Genomic DNA, 15,446 nt, shown 5'->3' on the forward strand with positions numbered 1-15,446 from the left:
GCAGATCTATCATCAAGTCGAAATCTGGTCGAGTAGCCAAAGGAGAGGCTCCACCGAAATGTGCGCTCGCTTTTTGATGTGAAAGAGACAAAGCTGAACTCTTTCACTTTACCCACCTCTTACCCTTCTCCCTGTGCTCTTCTTCAACCTTTCGATTTTCAAGACCCTTTCTAGCAGATCTATCATCAAGTCGAAATCTGGTCGAGTAGCCAAAGGAGAGGCTCCACCGAAATGTGCGCTCGCTTTTTGATGTGAAAGAGACAAAGCTGAACTCTTTCACTCTACCCACCTCTTACCCCTCTCCTTGTGCTCTTCTTCAACCTTTCGATATTCAAGACCCTTTCTAGCAGATCTATCATCAAGTCAAAATCTGGTCGAGTAGCCAAAGGAGAGGCTCCACCGAAATGTGCGCTTTCTTTTTGATGTGAAAGAGACAAAGCTGAACTCTTTCACTCTACCCACCTCTTACCCCTCTCCTTGTGCTCTTCTTCAACCTTTCGATTTTCAAGACCCTTTCTAGCAGATCTATCATCAAGTCGAAATCTGGTCGAGTAGCCAAAGGAGAGGCTCCACCGAAATGTGCGCTCGCTTTTTGATGTGAAAGAGACAAAGCTGAACTCTTTCACTTTACCCAACTCTACCTCTCTCCCCTCTCCTTGTGCTCTTCTTCAACCTTTCGATTTTCAAGACCTTTCTAGCAGATCTATCATCAAGTCGAAATCTGGTCGAGTAGCCAAAGGAGAGGCTCCACCGAAATGTGCGCTCGCTTTTTGATGTGAAAGAGTCAAAGCTGAACTCTTTCACTTTACCCACCTCTTACCCCTCTCCTTGTGCTCTTCTTCAACCTTTCGATATTCAAGTCCCTTTCTAGCAGATCTATCATCAAATCGAAATCTGGTCGAGTAGCCAAAGGAGAGGCTCCACCGAAATGTGCGCTCGGTGGTCAGTGTGATTCAGACGTCTAGTAGATGATTTTCGAAGGTACAGTAGAGTTTAATTTATAAGATTAAAAATATTTCAAATTAATTTCAAGTCACTTACCCCAAAATTTTTTCTTAATGATTCAGGTGTTGCTAATGCATGTAATTTTTCCATTCTTTTGTTTTTTGTCTGTGTTTGCTCCTACTATAAAGTTTTTTGTATTAACAATGTTCGTGGTTTGAAGAAAGTTGTGTTTTAAATGTTCGTGATTGTCGTTCTCAGCGCTCTCATCTTTTATTTGTTTTGATTCTAATGTTTTGTTGCAACTTTTCTAGATTGAATAGTTAATGTTGTTCAAAAAGTATTTGACGTCAGTTTGATAATATCAAAACATTTTACGTCAATTTCAAGCATTTCATTTGTAAACGTCAAAATTCCATTTAGCTTTTTTTTTTCTTTTCTTTTTTGGATAATGAATATATTATCTTAACTTATACAATAATGAAAGCCGGAGGCATTCCCGGTACGCTATAAAACAATTCTAATAAACTTCTTTTATAAAATCGGTAGTTTGGGAAATTTAATAAATGAATAAAAATTTAAAAATTGATTTTGGAAATTGCTTTAGCAATTTCAATGTCATTTGATTCAGTGAGGTTTTGGTCTCTCAATGACCGTGATCCTCTAACACACATGATGATAACAATTGTTCAAGGCAAATGAAATCTTTCGATTTATCCAATTTGTTGCGATGTTGTAGTTAATTCCACGCTTTTCAGCAATCATTTGGCTGAGTCTCTGATAAAATTTTCTAAATTTGCGTCCTTTACCTCCATTTGAACAGAATCTGAACTGAATCACACGCTCATTGTATGCCCTCTTATTCTCTTTTTTGTTAATTTCGTGAGCTTTCTCGATATTCATATTTCCATAACGTCCGGCTAATGGGTTAAACACCCTTATATCAAAAAATGCCTTCTGATATGGAATCCAGAAATCCCTAGCACTCACATCCAATCTTGCTTCATTTGACTTTATAGAGCATTTCGACATCTCTTCACCAGTGATCGTCTGAAGCGGAGGTTCAATTCGTACGTCCTTACAGATCTCAGTCAGAAGATCGGCAGTGATGTTTCTTAAGATGTTATGACGCAATGTAACAAAACCCCCTTTCTTACAGGATAAGGCATGCTGAAGATCGAATCGTGCACCACATGAACATGTTTCAGGAAGTCACCTTAGCGGTTTCCCGTAGCGTATCTTGATGAGATCCCAACACACGCCTTTGTCGAGTTGGTAACCCTCCTCTTTGAGTGGGAGAGTCGAGAGCCAGATTGATGCTCCTTTCGTCGAGTTAATTTCGTGTAAGCGTTGCTGCGTTGTTGTCATGTTCTCGAACACATGATCTGCTTTCGTCCGATGGTTTTCTCTGCGACACGCCTTGATGTTGTTCTTTATTTTTCGCTGTTCGTTTTGATCCAGATTATATGATCGTTCTTGGTTGGCTATGTTGTTAGCCAGACTTTGTGTCATCTCGATTGAGTTTTTGAACTCGTTCTTGGCTTCCTCAGCAAAGATAGGTATTCCCAACCCACCCATGCTTGTTGGGAGAGAAAATAGCTTTCGTTCGTTGGCTGTAGGCTGGATACCACCAGTGATGTTTGGTATGAATTCTGTTGTAATGATGTTGTCAAGCTGGTGTAGAAAATCGTCAATGCCATCTATTGTTCGCTTAAAGTACGTGATTTTATGCTTGTAGCTATTTATAAAGCATGCATAAGCTTTATGTGGAGCGAGCTTTGCAATGTTAGGGATTCCATTTTGCTTACGTAATTTTCAAGTTTTTATCTTTTCACACCGGATATTTTAATCATTAAAATTTTTAAAACCTTTTCAAACTCCAGTAGTGCAGTCTAAATGCGCCAAAAGTCATAAACATTGTGCACAAGGGCGTAAAAGCATGAAACTTTGCACAATGGTAGTTTAGGGGTCAAAAATGGATTTAAATCTCAGACCCAAAAAATTGGCACCTGTTTGTGTATTTTACAGACCAGAATAGGTTTCCAGGCTTAAATGAAAATTTTTTTCTCCAAAGTATGTCATGTTACATACTGTTGGAAAGCATGTTTCATGCCCGTTCAGAAAAACATTACAACCCATATCTGAAAATCAAGCCAATTAAAGTTATTGGGGAAGGTTGTTTGAAAAATGACCGAAAATGACGTAATTGCTGATGTCAGCAAAAACTCCAGGACCACCCAAACGTGTTTATTTTTGTGAAATTCAATAGAGTACCTCTAAGGTACTAAATACTATTGGTTAGATCAGCTGCAAGCTTATTTTACAATAGTTTTTTTGAGTATTGTTAGGTTGACAAATTTTGCCTTAGTAATGCTCTACCATGGGCATGCCCGGTGCAAACCCTTTAGCCTAAGGCTTTCGACCGGTCATGAAAACGCCATATTCTATGTCAAGTGAGGTTAACTCTCAAGCAAAGCTATCCATTTGGTCATTGAAAGATCCTCTATTGAATTTCACAAAAATAAACGTGTCTGCGTGGTCCTGGAATTTTTGCTGACGTCAGCAATTATGTCATTTTCGGTCATTTTTCAAACAACCTTCCCCAATAACTTTTATTGGCTTCATTTTCAGATATAGGTTGTAATGTTTTTCTGAACGGGCATGAAACATGCTTTCCAACGGTATGTAACATGACATACTTTGGAGAAAAAGATTTTCATTTTAGCCTGGAAACCTATTCTGGTCTGTAAAATACACAAACAGGTGTCAATTTTTTGGGTCTGAGATTTAAATCCATTTTTGACCCCTAAACTACCATTGTGCAAAGTTTCATGCTTTTACGCCTTTGTGCACAATATTTGCACAACTAGACCGTACTACAGCATTGTGTATGTCAAGTAGTAACAAATATTTTCTTTCGATTTGTTCATTAGTAAAACTTTACACACGGCTTCTCAAAAGTAGTGTTCAAAGATTTTTCGTCCTAAAGGACATCATTATACAAAATTATATTATCCCGTATCAATAATGGTATTATCATATCACACCTATATTACTGTATTACATGCATTATAAACGACTCCAGTGTAAGCCAGTTATAGAAAGAAAGAAGAAGAAAAGTTTTTGAAAATAGTCAATTTGTCATCATTTCTACTTTGAAGAAGAGTTGGACAAAAAGATATTTTCGTCGGGGGAAAATATTCGTCACTTGCTGGTAGTTGGTAAACGCATTAAGGCCGGGGAAAATTTTGGTCGGGGAAAATATTCGTCACTTGTCCAAAATTTCGTCACTTGTCTCCGACGAAGTTTCCCCGATAAGGGTATCTCTTGATGGGCCTTAAGGCTAAATATCTAAGATTTAGTTATCATCGGCCGATTGTTAAGGTTTAAAAATTAACTTTTTTGAAATAGAAATGAGACACGCCTCTGCTATGCTGACAAAGCAGAATGAACAGAAGAATTTATCAAATTTGTGCTTGTGCGGCGCTGAAACTGTTCGTCTTTAAAGTTGTGTTTATCTTCCACCCAGATAGTGTAATTTTCATCCGATACGCTAAAGCTCTGAAGGTCGGGAAAATTTTCAACATCTGGAAGATTTACATTACGGAATTTTGCGAGACCGCGTCAAGAATTTTGCAGCAGGAGGTCTGGTAAACCAGCCCTCGTTTTCGGGAATTGGTGGATCCAACCGAAATATTTTTAGGATTACGGGCAAGGGCTGTTGAACCCGACTGGGGATGCGGCACATCAAAGGCCGACTATCATTCCTCTCTGATGGGAAATTGGCCCGCTGCTTTAAAGCTTTAGCGTGGGCGGTCGTCAATCCGCCATCGGAATATCAGATAAAAGTCGTGTAAGCAAATGGTAGGAAATACGATAAATGATGTCCTTCGATTTCATTTTTTAGTCACTATACACTTACATTGAAAGACTCGAAGAAAACAAGTTGGAACGTGATGACCCTGCTTTCCTTGAGCTCGCCAAGGTTTGTTGATTGACTTGGTTTTTTTCACATTTATATTCTGTTTAAGTGACCCATAAATTAAATTCCCATTAAAATGTCGTTTTGTTGATTCGCGAACATTTTCGACGAGACACATTTTTTAGATTTTCTTGGTCAGCTTTTGCTTATTAAAAAACAGGCTTTTAGCTTTTGTTACCTTTTAACTTTCGCGAAAATTAAATCCCATGAAATAAATCGATTATGCTGGTTCGCGAGATTAAATTCCATTAAAACACGCAAATTTTCTCGAGTGACCTGAACTTGAACGTTTCAATAAAAAACGTTACGTTAAAATACATACATCTTTGATACGCTTTCTTTATCAAAACCCATTCTGGACTATTCAAGACGTGGTTTCCACAGGGTGTTTTCACGTTGGGTACAAAGTTATTCTTTTTTAGCGATCTGGCTACGGTGCGCAAGGTTGTGGGTTCAAACCCAGCTGGTTTATTCCAAAGATTCCCAAAAATGGTACTTGATGCCTTTCTGCTTGATGCTCAGCAGAAGGATCAAGGGTAAGTGGAGCAATCCAGGGAGAAAGAGTGGCGCCCTCCCCTACCTATCGAAAGAGGAGCCTTCGGGTCGTCTCCGAATGCGGTCGCAGACTTACTTACTTTTTATTGATTTTTCTTCATTTTCTTTTTTCCAACAGAACCTGTTATTGAAGAAGAAAGACTCAGTGGATGGAACACTACCTCCAATAGCTGATGATTCTTCTCCAACAGATATTGCAGATGAACTGAACAGTTTCAAAAAATCGTTGCAAGAATTGAATGAAGCACTATCCACTAACGTAAGTGGGTGTTTTTTTATGAGAAGCAGGAAAAAGAAAATGTTCTTCAATTGTTTTTACATGATTTGTTGTCTATTTTTCGTTGCTTGCTTGAGACCTTATTTAGCAGTTTCTCAGAATGCTAGGGCAGCCCTTTTGATGATGTTTTACATACACACTCAATCTAAAGGTCGCGGCTCCGTAAGAGGATATCCTCAGGCTTGCGGATCCCTTTGTTGATTTCAATCCAATTTTTCAAAGAATATGCAAGGAGCTTTTGAGCGAGGTGATTGGCTAAAGAAAAACAATGGTCAATCCTTTAGACTTTTTTTGGAGAAGTTTGTCAGATCTATTTTCTGCTTCTCTTTGGAGCAGAGTATGTCGATTGTAGAATACCAGATGTGTTTTAATATTTCTACTACCTTATACGCCGGCCCTTGTAAGCGTAAGGGATCGAAATTAAATTAGGGCCGGGCTAAAAATGGAAAGAAAATTGAACTTTGGCGTAATAAGTGCCGGGCGGGCGTTTAATGAGGGCCGGCGTAAAGTGTTGCTTAGAATTGTCCATACAGCCATTAGTTGACTCCTCGACAATTCTCATCATATTGATTGTTGTTATATTCCCTACAGGACAAGAAACACGATAAAGAAATGGCCATTCTTCAAAACGATTTGGAAGATAAATTAGATCGAAGTGAACTTCAACCTTTGCGTGAATATTTAGGTATGTTTCGAAATCGTTTTTTCGTTGATAGTCCGATAATTTATTGTTTTTATAGGTAATATTTCCATTGTTTAACTGTGACTCAACTAGCATTGTTATCCTATGAGCGGGACTTTTTATGACATATCTGTTTTTCGTCTGCTCAGACGTTCGTCTTACATTCGAATGATTTTAAATCCCGGAAACCTGGCGACAAAGCTCAAAAAACTGATACTGGCTTATGATTACAAAGGAATTAAATGAATGAATTGATAGAGTCAGAAAGGAAAATTTACATAACTACTTCAACTCAAAATCCTTCCGTGTCACGGCTAGGCTCAAATAGTGGCAATTTTCAAAATTTAGTAAAATTTAATTGATAATGCTGAATAATGGTAAATTGGCTGTGTAAAATCATTTTTCATATACAATCACTGATACTTAAGCATATATCCATTCATTCCCTCATAGAAAACCGTTACAATGTGTTGTCGCAGCAACAACAAGAAGGGGTGGATGACCACCATCAATGTAACAACGCCAAACACCGCCCAACTCCGCCACAGTCTGGTAAACAAAGACCTAATATGAAAACATCTACACCAAATGGTACATTATACTATATTTAGTAGACTATGTTCTAGTAGACTATGTTCTAGGCGTGTTGAGAAAAATCAAAAACTTAAGGAGCGATGACCAAGTGGTCAAGGCGTCAGCGTCTTAAACCAGAGATTCGCGGTTCGAAATACGACTTCTTTCAATGTTCCGTTCAGTTCATAAATAGCCGAGCCGGCTGGCCATGGACCCCGTGAAAACAATCGAAAGACTGTCTAAAAGCCCTAGATTACTGGGCTATCCACGTAAAATATCGACTCTATCTAAAAACTCGTATTACAACTACAAACTTAAGCCTTTTTGCTACCATGTGGAGACGCAACGAAATGATATGAAAACGATGTCGTAGTTTTCAAACGGTAGTACAAAAGACTGCACACAATCGAATTAACTTTAAGGCCGGTCTCCACTTGCGCGCGCTGTGATCGCACCTTTTGTCTTCTACCCTTTTTGCTTGGAAAAAAAGATAACGTTGTAAAAATGTAGCGCGCGCTCGAAAAAAAAAATTTTTAACCGTTACGTCAGATCGCGCCAATGTAATTGTTTCATTTTTCTTTGGACCAATAGCGTGGAAGCTTTGCTCGAAAAATTGTGATCGCAGTGCGCGCAAGTGAAGATCGGCCTTTAGAATAAACATTGTGTCTGAAAGACTAAGAACAATGTTCATCAGCCTCATTGGTGATGTAAAAGTAACTTTATCAATAATTTAAATTCCATCTAAACTGATCTACTGATCTTGAAAACCAAGCTTTAAGCTGAATGAAACCGAAGCGCAAGGCTTTGAATCCCCCTGAATTTCCGGTATAAATCTGACTTTTTAGAATATTACGCATCGATTGATAGTCGATTTTATTTCATTCTTAACAGGTTTCAACGTTTCTCACCCTATCAACCAACATAATATCCCACAGGAAACGATGAGTTCAGTGGACGGCTTAGGGTGTAGTCATCCGCATTACGGGAATGGTTTTGTTCCGCATTCCGGACAAGGTGCTGTTGTTCGGACGTAAGTTTGCTTGAGTTTGATTTGAATTATAGATTGGAAATATATCAATACAGTAAATCTCGACTACCCTATATCTCGATTTAAACTCTTATGTCCTTAGGTTTCTACGTGTGTTAATTCTTAACGCTAAATTCGAACACAGACTTTTATAAACTCTGTACTAAACTATACCCGCCATCTCTGATCGGATTTCCTTGGAAGTACCCGTAAAGAAGCCATTACAATGTTAAAATTTAAACTGCCATCACAAGTATTCAAGAAAAAGTAGATCTAGCGCTCTCGTTGCATTTGTACCGCTGTTGTGCTACCATTAGGGTACCACTTTTCAAAAAACTCCGATCAAAGATTCTTATTGGAAGGGATCGAGAAACTACTTCCAGGGTTTATATAAAGGAGGGACTTCAAACCTCTGAACCAGAGTCCCAACCGCTAATCTAAGAGATCTCTTCGGATAAAAAAGTGCAGCTCTCCTTTTGTACTCGATTCGGACTTTCTTACAATTTTCAGTGTACAAAATTCAAAGTTTTCTTCTCAGCAATATACAAAAAAAGGCTTTTTCGTCTCCGAATTCAACAAAATTCTGTCAAAACTAAACTTGTCTAACTTGTTGTTTAAAGTCGATTTCTGAGACAAAAAAAAGTTGCTTTGACTACTTAAATTTACAGTAAAATGTCATCTTGTTTTCCAGACAAATGAAGTTCAATTGTTTATCTTGTGATCGTCCATTGACCATGCAAACCAACAGGTTAGATGTACATGGTGTCCCTAATTAAAGTATCGAGTCGAAACACAACTATGAGTAGAAAGTTTTATGTGCGTGTTCACAAAATTGTATTTTAAGCTCTCCCTCTTTTTTCTTTGCCATTTCGATTAATTTATACGTTGTAACTACCTTTTGTAATAAGCCTGTGTGATGGAGAACGTTCTTATATTTTAGCGATAACACACACAAACTTTTCTACTCAATCGCATGTTCAAACTCGATACTTTAATTAGGGACACCCTGTACTCGATGTCGATCTCAATAAACCTTTTCATAAATTACATCACGATCATCACTTGCCTCGTTTTGAAATTATTGCCATGGTGATTTACTCCCAGCTGATTTTACTATACATAAAGAAATCATTTAATGTCTCAAGGGACATAATCACTATATGGTAATTGTTTGAATACGAGGCAAGTGATGTTCGTGGCGTAATTTATTAAAAGGTCTATATTTTGGGCACATTTATTTAAAATTTTCGGATGATTTTGGATGTGTTATGTGACTTGTTGAGCTTTATGCCTTAAAATATTATTATTTTTACCATTTTGTGAGTTTTCGGGCAATTTGGGGGTTTCAGAGTCTGTATAGCTCTGCATAGCTTTCAAATCTTGTTCTTATTTTTTTGCCATCGAAGCCTTATGCTCCTGCTTAGTTTGTTCTTATAAAAAACATGTACCAGGAATCAACCGTGCCCTGAAAACGCAGGCTTTGTTTCTTTAGACATGAAAAAAATATTTGCTTATATTAATTATAGAAATACAAATTATTTGAGGTATCCCCTTCCCCTAGTGATTAGAATTCCTTTAAAAGTTTTGAACGTACGTGTCTATTTTTTTAACCATAAAACATTAATTTACTTTTCAGTGCATTTCAAACAGTCAGAGGACGCCCTTTGAACGCTTACGAATTGGATCAACTTCGCGTTTTACAAAAAATGTGAGTGCTATTGATATGTTTATCGACATTGTATGTAATATGATGTCCCCGAGAGGATTCCCTGATCACACCATCACGCAAAAGAAACCTCCTATCTAACCAAAAAACTTCTGTAAACGTTCCCATCATAGATCACGCCATTACGTCAAAAAAAAGGCTCAATCACGCCTCTTTATTACCTAAATTTAACTAACTAATGCTAGCAAAGTGCGGCTTTGTTGAAAATCTTTTACTTACATTCTATCCTTTTCTGTCATTCATAAAATTATATTCCCGCTAAAATTAACTACCTTAAAGAAGGTTGTTGTTTCAAATTTGCCAGAGAGTGATGACCACTAACCCTATAAACCCTGTTACACCATCAAAGAAGCCATTGCAGTGATAAAACGTAAAACCTAGCATCCAATGGCGCTACTTCACCAAAAAGTTCGCTTTGCTTGGTTTGAGCATAGAGGTAATAAAAGTTAGATGGAGTAACAACTTTTCTGTAATAGCCAGAGAAGTCATAAAACTCTTTAGAAATTTCTTTCAAATCGGCCTCCTTTGATTACCAATCCTTGATAGCAAAAATCAGTCAAGATATAGATTATAAGAACTAAAGTAAAGTTATTCTGTCCAACTAAACCTCGTATTTTTAGGTAAATTTTTTTCGAGTAATAATTTCTTTATAGTTTTAAAAGAAGTTTTTATTTTATCGGGAAACGTTCGAAAGGTAAACTTCTTCAAATTTTTCGAATTCTTTGATGTTTGTGGAAGGTTCTTTGCTATAAATATCTTTAGATCTAAAATAGCAGCTGCCTCAAAACTTTGATAGAATATAGTTGAAAGATTGGCATTAGTAAATATGTAAAAATTAACAAAATTTGCCGAGGATTCCCTGAGCAGCGAACATTTCAAATTCGATGTTCTGTGCTTATTCTTGCAAGGTTTTCTTATGTTTTATCAACAAAACTGTCATCACAAAATAAACCAATTAAAAATGTATCGTTATTTTATTCAAATTCTCTTCGACTCAAGTATTACCATGAGCGAAAGCAAAATTAATGGCCTTTTCCCAAAGCAACAAAGCAACAGTTTGCTATCAACGATACATTACAATAAAATAGTAGGAGTGGTATCTCCATCTCTTTTTATTACCTCCATGGTATGAGCAAGGATTTATTATACACTGGATATACAAGTAACAGATTTTTGCCGATTTCTCGTGTACTAGCTATGTCCGCAGTAATGATATTATTGTTCACTCTCCTTCCCTCATTAAATGATTTTTCGAAGCATTTTTATTGCATTTCTTATCGAAAATCACTCATCCAATTCCCAAAAGAGACTTAAAACTTTCCTGTGAGAGTCAGATTCTTCCACTTAATTGCTAATTACAAGTCGTTATGACGTTTCAAGCTGTTTAAAAGATGCAAAAGACGTGTTGTGTATAAGAAATTTTATGTTGACACCGGGAAGTTTCAAACTTCAACCTCAAAAAAACCACCTTGCCACCACGTGCCTCCAAAGGACTTTCATACCACAGTGGAGCCAAGACACTCAAGTCTTATGTATGTTAATTTCAGTTCTTCTGGGGACAGTCTTGGAAAGATATTTCCAATTGAAAATTTCGTGTCATTATAAGCATTTTGTCTGAATTTCTGGTCTAATGATGTTTTTCTCACATTAGATTTTACAGATGTATCCTGCTAGCCCTACTTTCAAACTTTTTTTCTGCAAATGTACAAAAAGAAAGAGCTAGAGAACTTTTATAAAATAAGACTGATAAACATTTTTTTAAATCAGACATCTTCGAGCCGCCATGACAGTTGTCCTTTGCGGACAAAGCTAGAACATCAATTGTTTTTGAAACAATGAAAATACAATGATCGCTCTCCACCGTTTTATGAGTCGTTTATCCAGTGTATAATAAATCTTTGGTATGAGAAACTGCCTCCAGGGTTTATAAAAAGCTCATTGAGGATGATAGCAGTCCTTAAAAGACTTAAAAGATCTGGCAACAAAAAATAAAATATTTATTTCATATCAATGTCAGACGTTGCTCACAAAGCGTTTAAAACTTGACGACTTTATTTACAGATTGAAAGGTGACAAGACACATAGTGAACTGACGAGACCAGTCGGTGGTAAACACACTAAATCGTTGAAAAACAAAAAAGCCAGAACTGGGTAAGTCTAATCATTGGGTAGGCCGACGTTTTTTAAACGTTCATCTAACGTTATGTGTATATTATAGTGAAATTATGTATGTGTGTTTTTCTTCGACGGCGATGGTTAGCTTTTGACTTGTCTTGATATACATACATAAACTCGTGAAGGTTGTTTTAACGTTTTTCGACCATACTCTAATATCTTCAGATTGGGAAATATTACTGTAAACTACAATGATTTAATTGAACGTTGGATACACATATCAAAACTTGTATTGAGTTTAACTTTATAATGTATTGTCACATTTCTTTGACCATGTCTCTGTGCTAGAAGTTCTGTGCTGTACTTTTTAATTTTGTTTTTTTCCTCTTGAAATTTCAGCTCAAGCAAAAGTCACCAGCCTGTGTTAGAATATGGATATGACGTTGACGACTTTGTAGAGTAAGTCATTTCTATTTGATAGAAGTTACTATGATGATCAAAGTGTTTAACACGCTATAACTCGATTCTAGTGACCTTCCTAAGCAAAATTATCTGGAGAAGTTATCACTACCCAGCTGGCACACAAAGTTGTTTCAACGTTCATCTAACGTTATATGGACGTTGTGAACATTAGATAAACGTTGAAACAGCGTTGTGTACCGGCTGGGTATTCTCATAAGACCCTGACGAAGGTTGTGAATTTAGTGATCCGTAACCTAAAGTTGTTGTACCGGCTAAGAACTTGCCTACTAACCGTAACCTTTTTCCTCTATTTTTTGAATCTCAGCTCCTATACTGCTATATTCATGTGTTCTTTATCCAGTTCATTCTTCTCTAACTCGATCTTCAGGGGAACGTTTTTGAATTTGTTCTTCGAAATAGAGAAAGATTCGCATTACAGAGAGTAATCTAAACCACTTTTCAGCTAAGAGGACCATTATTTTAGTTTGAATTAGAGAAAGATTCGAATAAATAGAGGTTCAAATTATAGTGAGTTGACTGTATGACCTAAAAACTGGAAATCTCTATTAGCAAAAATCTATTTTTGTTTTGATCAACTTAAAGGGTATATGCTTTTTATCTAATTATGCAGTTTATTTTTAATACTTTTTCGTGTCCAATTTTTCAGTGGTGAAGTTGACATCGAGGGTATTGATGGGAGATTGTACAAAGGACTCATCTCGCAAAAGGTAATCTTTAAGACCAATCGCCGTATTACTTCGAATAAACGCCCCCTCGAATAAGTGCCACTCCTTCAAGGAAAAATTCTTAATTATCGCCCCTTCCCTCAATTAAACGCCCCCTTCGAATATACGGCTTCCCTCTAGGAGGGTTGTTTATTTGAAACAGGTGTCAATAATTTATATGTTGTTATACGAAAAAGTACTCTGCTGGGCTTATTCGAATTCGAAAAATTTGATTTCCTGATCTAGTGCATATTCAACAAGTAATCCATGATATGCACCATTGCACTGTCTTCCAAGAACCCAACAGCTCATTGGTTGAAAGTAACGTGTTGACTGACTTTACGTTACTTACAACCAATCAGCTGTTGAGTCCGTGATGTAGTGTCAGAAGACATTGCAGGACATTGCAGTGGTGCATATCATGAATACACTATTCTCAACCAACACATTTTTTCCTTAGGATTTGAAACGTCACTTACGTAGAAAATCAGCCAACGCTGAACTACGGACTGTGACACCCGGCTCCAAGACGCCGCACCGGCCTGTGTCCGGTAAAAGTGTGGACCTCGCAAGCTCCTACAATACCAGTGGATTGGGAACGACTCATGGATCATTTGATATTCAAATTAATCATTGAAAATGTTGAGATGTGGATTTTCGGCATGTATTCTATGATACTTTAGTTATTATCTAATCAGGCAGGGATGAATGAATGGATGATTGAATGAATGAATGGATGAGCTATCAAAGAGTGAATGAACGAACCAAAGAGTGAATGAATAAATAAAGTGAGCGAATGAATAAATTATCGAAGCCCATTAAAACAATAACATTGTCTTCGGGTTTTTAGTCTTTCAGGGTAGGGTAAGGGGTAAATTAATACAATATTTTTAATAACAATATATTCTATATACTTTAAGTACTAAATTATTTTTAAATAGAACTCTTTTTAATACACTATAAAGTTTTTAAGTGGACATGGTTTTTGTTTGATTTGTAAATTACGTTTTTGTGTACTTTAGGCGTACTAACTTTTGCGAGCATAAACTTTCGCAAATTGCCCTTTCAAGAATTTTCTGCTTCTGTTTCTGCTCGCGAAAGTTTGTACGCCTAAAGTACTTTCTCCATAAAAACTCTATATCTCGATTGAATGTAGTAGGTCTTTAACTTTTTTTCCAACAGATGTCGAAGAGCCAGTGGAACCTGTTGGAACCTTAAACCAACTATAAGAATGGATCAAAATATCCAATGAAAATTTAATTTCTGAAATTTTATCCTTATTGTAAAGCCTTCACTGAATTCTAAATCAATTTGGGAATTCTCACTAGATCTTATTCGAATTGTAAGGTACCTTATCGGCCCTTATTACGCCACAAGCCCAAAAATAACGCCAATAAGGGCCGGTGTAAAAATGGCCGATAAGGTATAGAATTCGAAATCATTGACATTTAGCTCTTTGAAATTCGTTCTCAAAAATAATGTGCTTTTGTATTTAAAAAATATTATATTCGTAATCGAATAAAACTTATTTTAATTCATCCTTTTCTGTAACATATATATATTTTATGTTGATTTTTATTTATCTTACATACATTTTCTGAATATTGGCAGATACTCGAAAAAAGGCTTTAATTTTCTCCGAATCTGGGACTGTGTAGTTTTGGGTTATATCAGCTTTTCTAATTGATACATTAAAAACGATTTTTCTTTAATTTGTAATTGTATATTTTTAACAATACCAAAAATTCTGTATAAATATAAATCACAAAAATATTAGAAAATATGAAAAATGTTATATTTAATTATTTCAACCCCATAAATAATCTACGATAAAGAGTCTGTAAACTATCGGTTACACTTTGAATTCGATTTTCTCAGTACCCCCGGGATACGTACACAGATTTATAAAACCCGAAGGGCTAGATGTCGTGCTTTAAGCCATCGCTGGCAAAAAAATTGAACATCGCAAGAATTGTAGTTTCAATTGTTTTCGAGAATCCACGAAGCTTGTGATCGGTCAAGTGCTGAAATTCTATTTTAATGTCACGTGACCTAGGTAAGATTTCCTACCGAACCACGGCACACTTTTCAGCAAAAGCACGACATCTAGCCCTTCTGGATACGATAAATCTGTGGATACGTACCGAGTAGCTTGTTTTGACCAACCATACTTTACATTCCATTTATTCATATTTTTCAGACCAATACAAACTATAACGAAAAAAGATGAAAAAATATTTATGGATCTTGTCAACAAATATTGGATATATATGATTACATAGTTATGGACTGTTCAACGTATGAGGTTAAAAGCAGTACCTGATTTTCAAGTGAATAGAATGTGCACCATGTGTTTTTTGGTGTGGAAATACTATTGGAA

The 15,446-nt window shown here is 36.5% G+C and overlaps 1 protein-coding gene across 1 annotated transcript in view; it reads left to right on the top strand.

Annotated features, from left to right (window-relative positions):
• Positions 1 to 12,342, top strand: part of LOC136797453 (myosin heavy chain, clone 203-like) — a 45,559-nt gene extending 33,217 nt beyond the window's left edge. Inside the window, exons 14-22 of the mRNA XM_067054028.1 lie at positions 4,850 to 4,927; positions 5,598 to 5,738; positions 6,348 to 6,441; positions 6,892 to 7,029; positions 7,903 to 8,041; positions 8,730 to 8,786; positions 9,675 to 9,746; positions 11,826 to 11,915; positions 12,279 to 12,342. Coding sequence (XP_066910129.1) covers positions 4,850 to 4,927; positions 5,598 to 5,738; positions 6,348 to 6,441; positions 6,892 to 7,029; positions 7,903 to 8,041; positions 8,730 to 8,786; positions 9,675 to 9,746; positions 11,826 to 11,915; positions 12,279 to 12,342 — 873 coding nt within the window. The remainder of the gene's footprint in view (positions 1 to 4,849; positions 4,928 to 5,597; positions 5,739 to 6,347; positions 6,442 to 6,891; positions 7,030 to 7,902; positions 8,042 to 8,729; positions 8,787 to 9,674; positions 9,747 to 11,825; positions 11,916 to 12,278) is intronic.
• Positions 12,343 to 15,446: the final 3,104 nt, after the last annotated feature.

Source organism: Clytia hemisphaerica, unplaced genomic scaffold (genome assembly GCF_902728285.1).
Source record: "Clytia hemisphaerica strain Z4C2 unplaced genomic scaffold, Clytia hemisphaerica genome assembly, whole genome shotgun sequence".
Lineage (NCBI taxonomy): Eukaryota > Metazoa > Cnidaria > Hydrozoa > Leptothecata > Clytiidae > Clytia > Clytia hemisphaerica.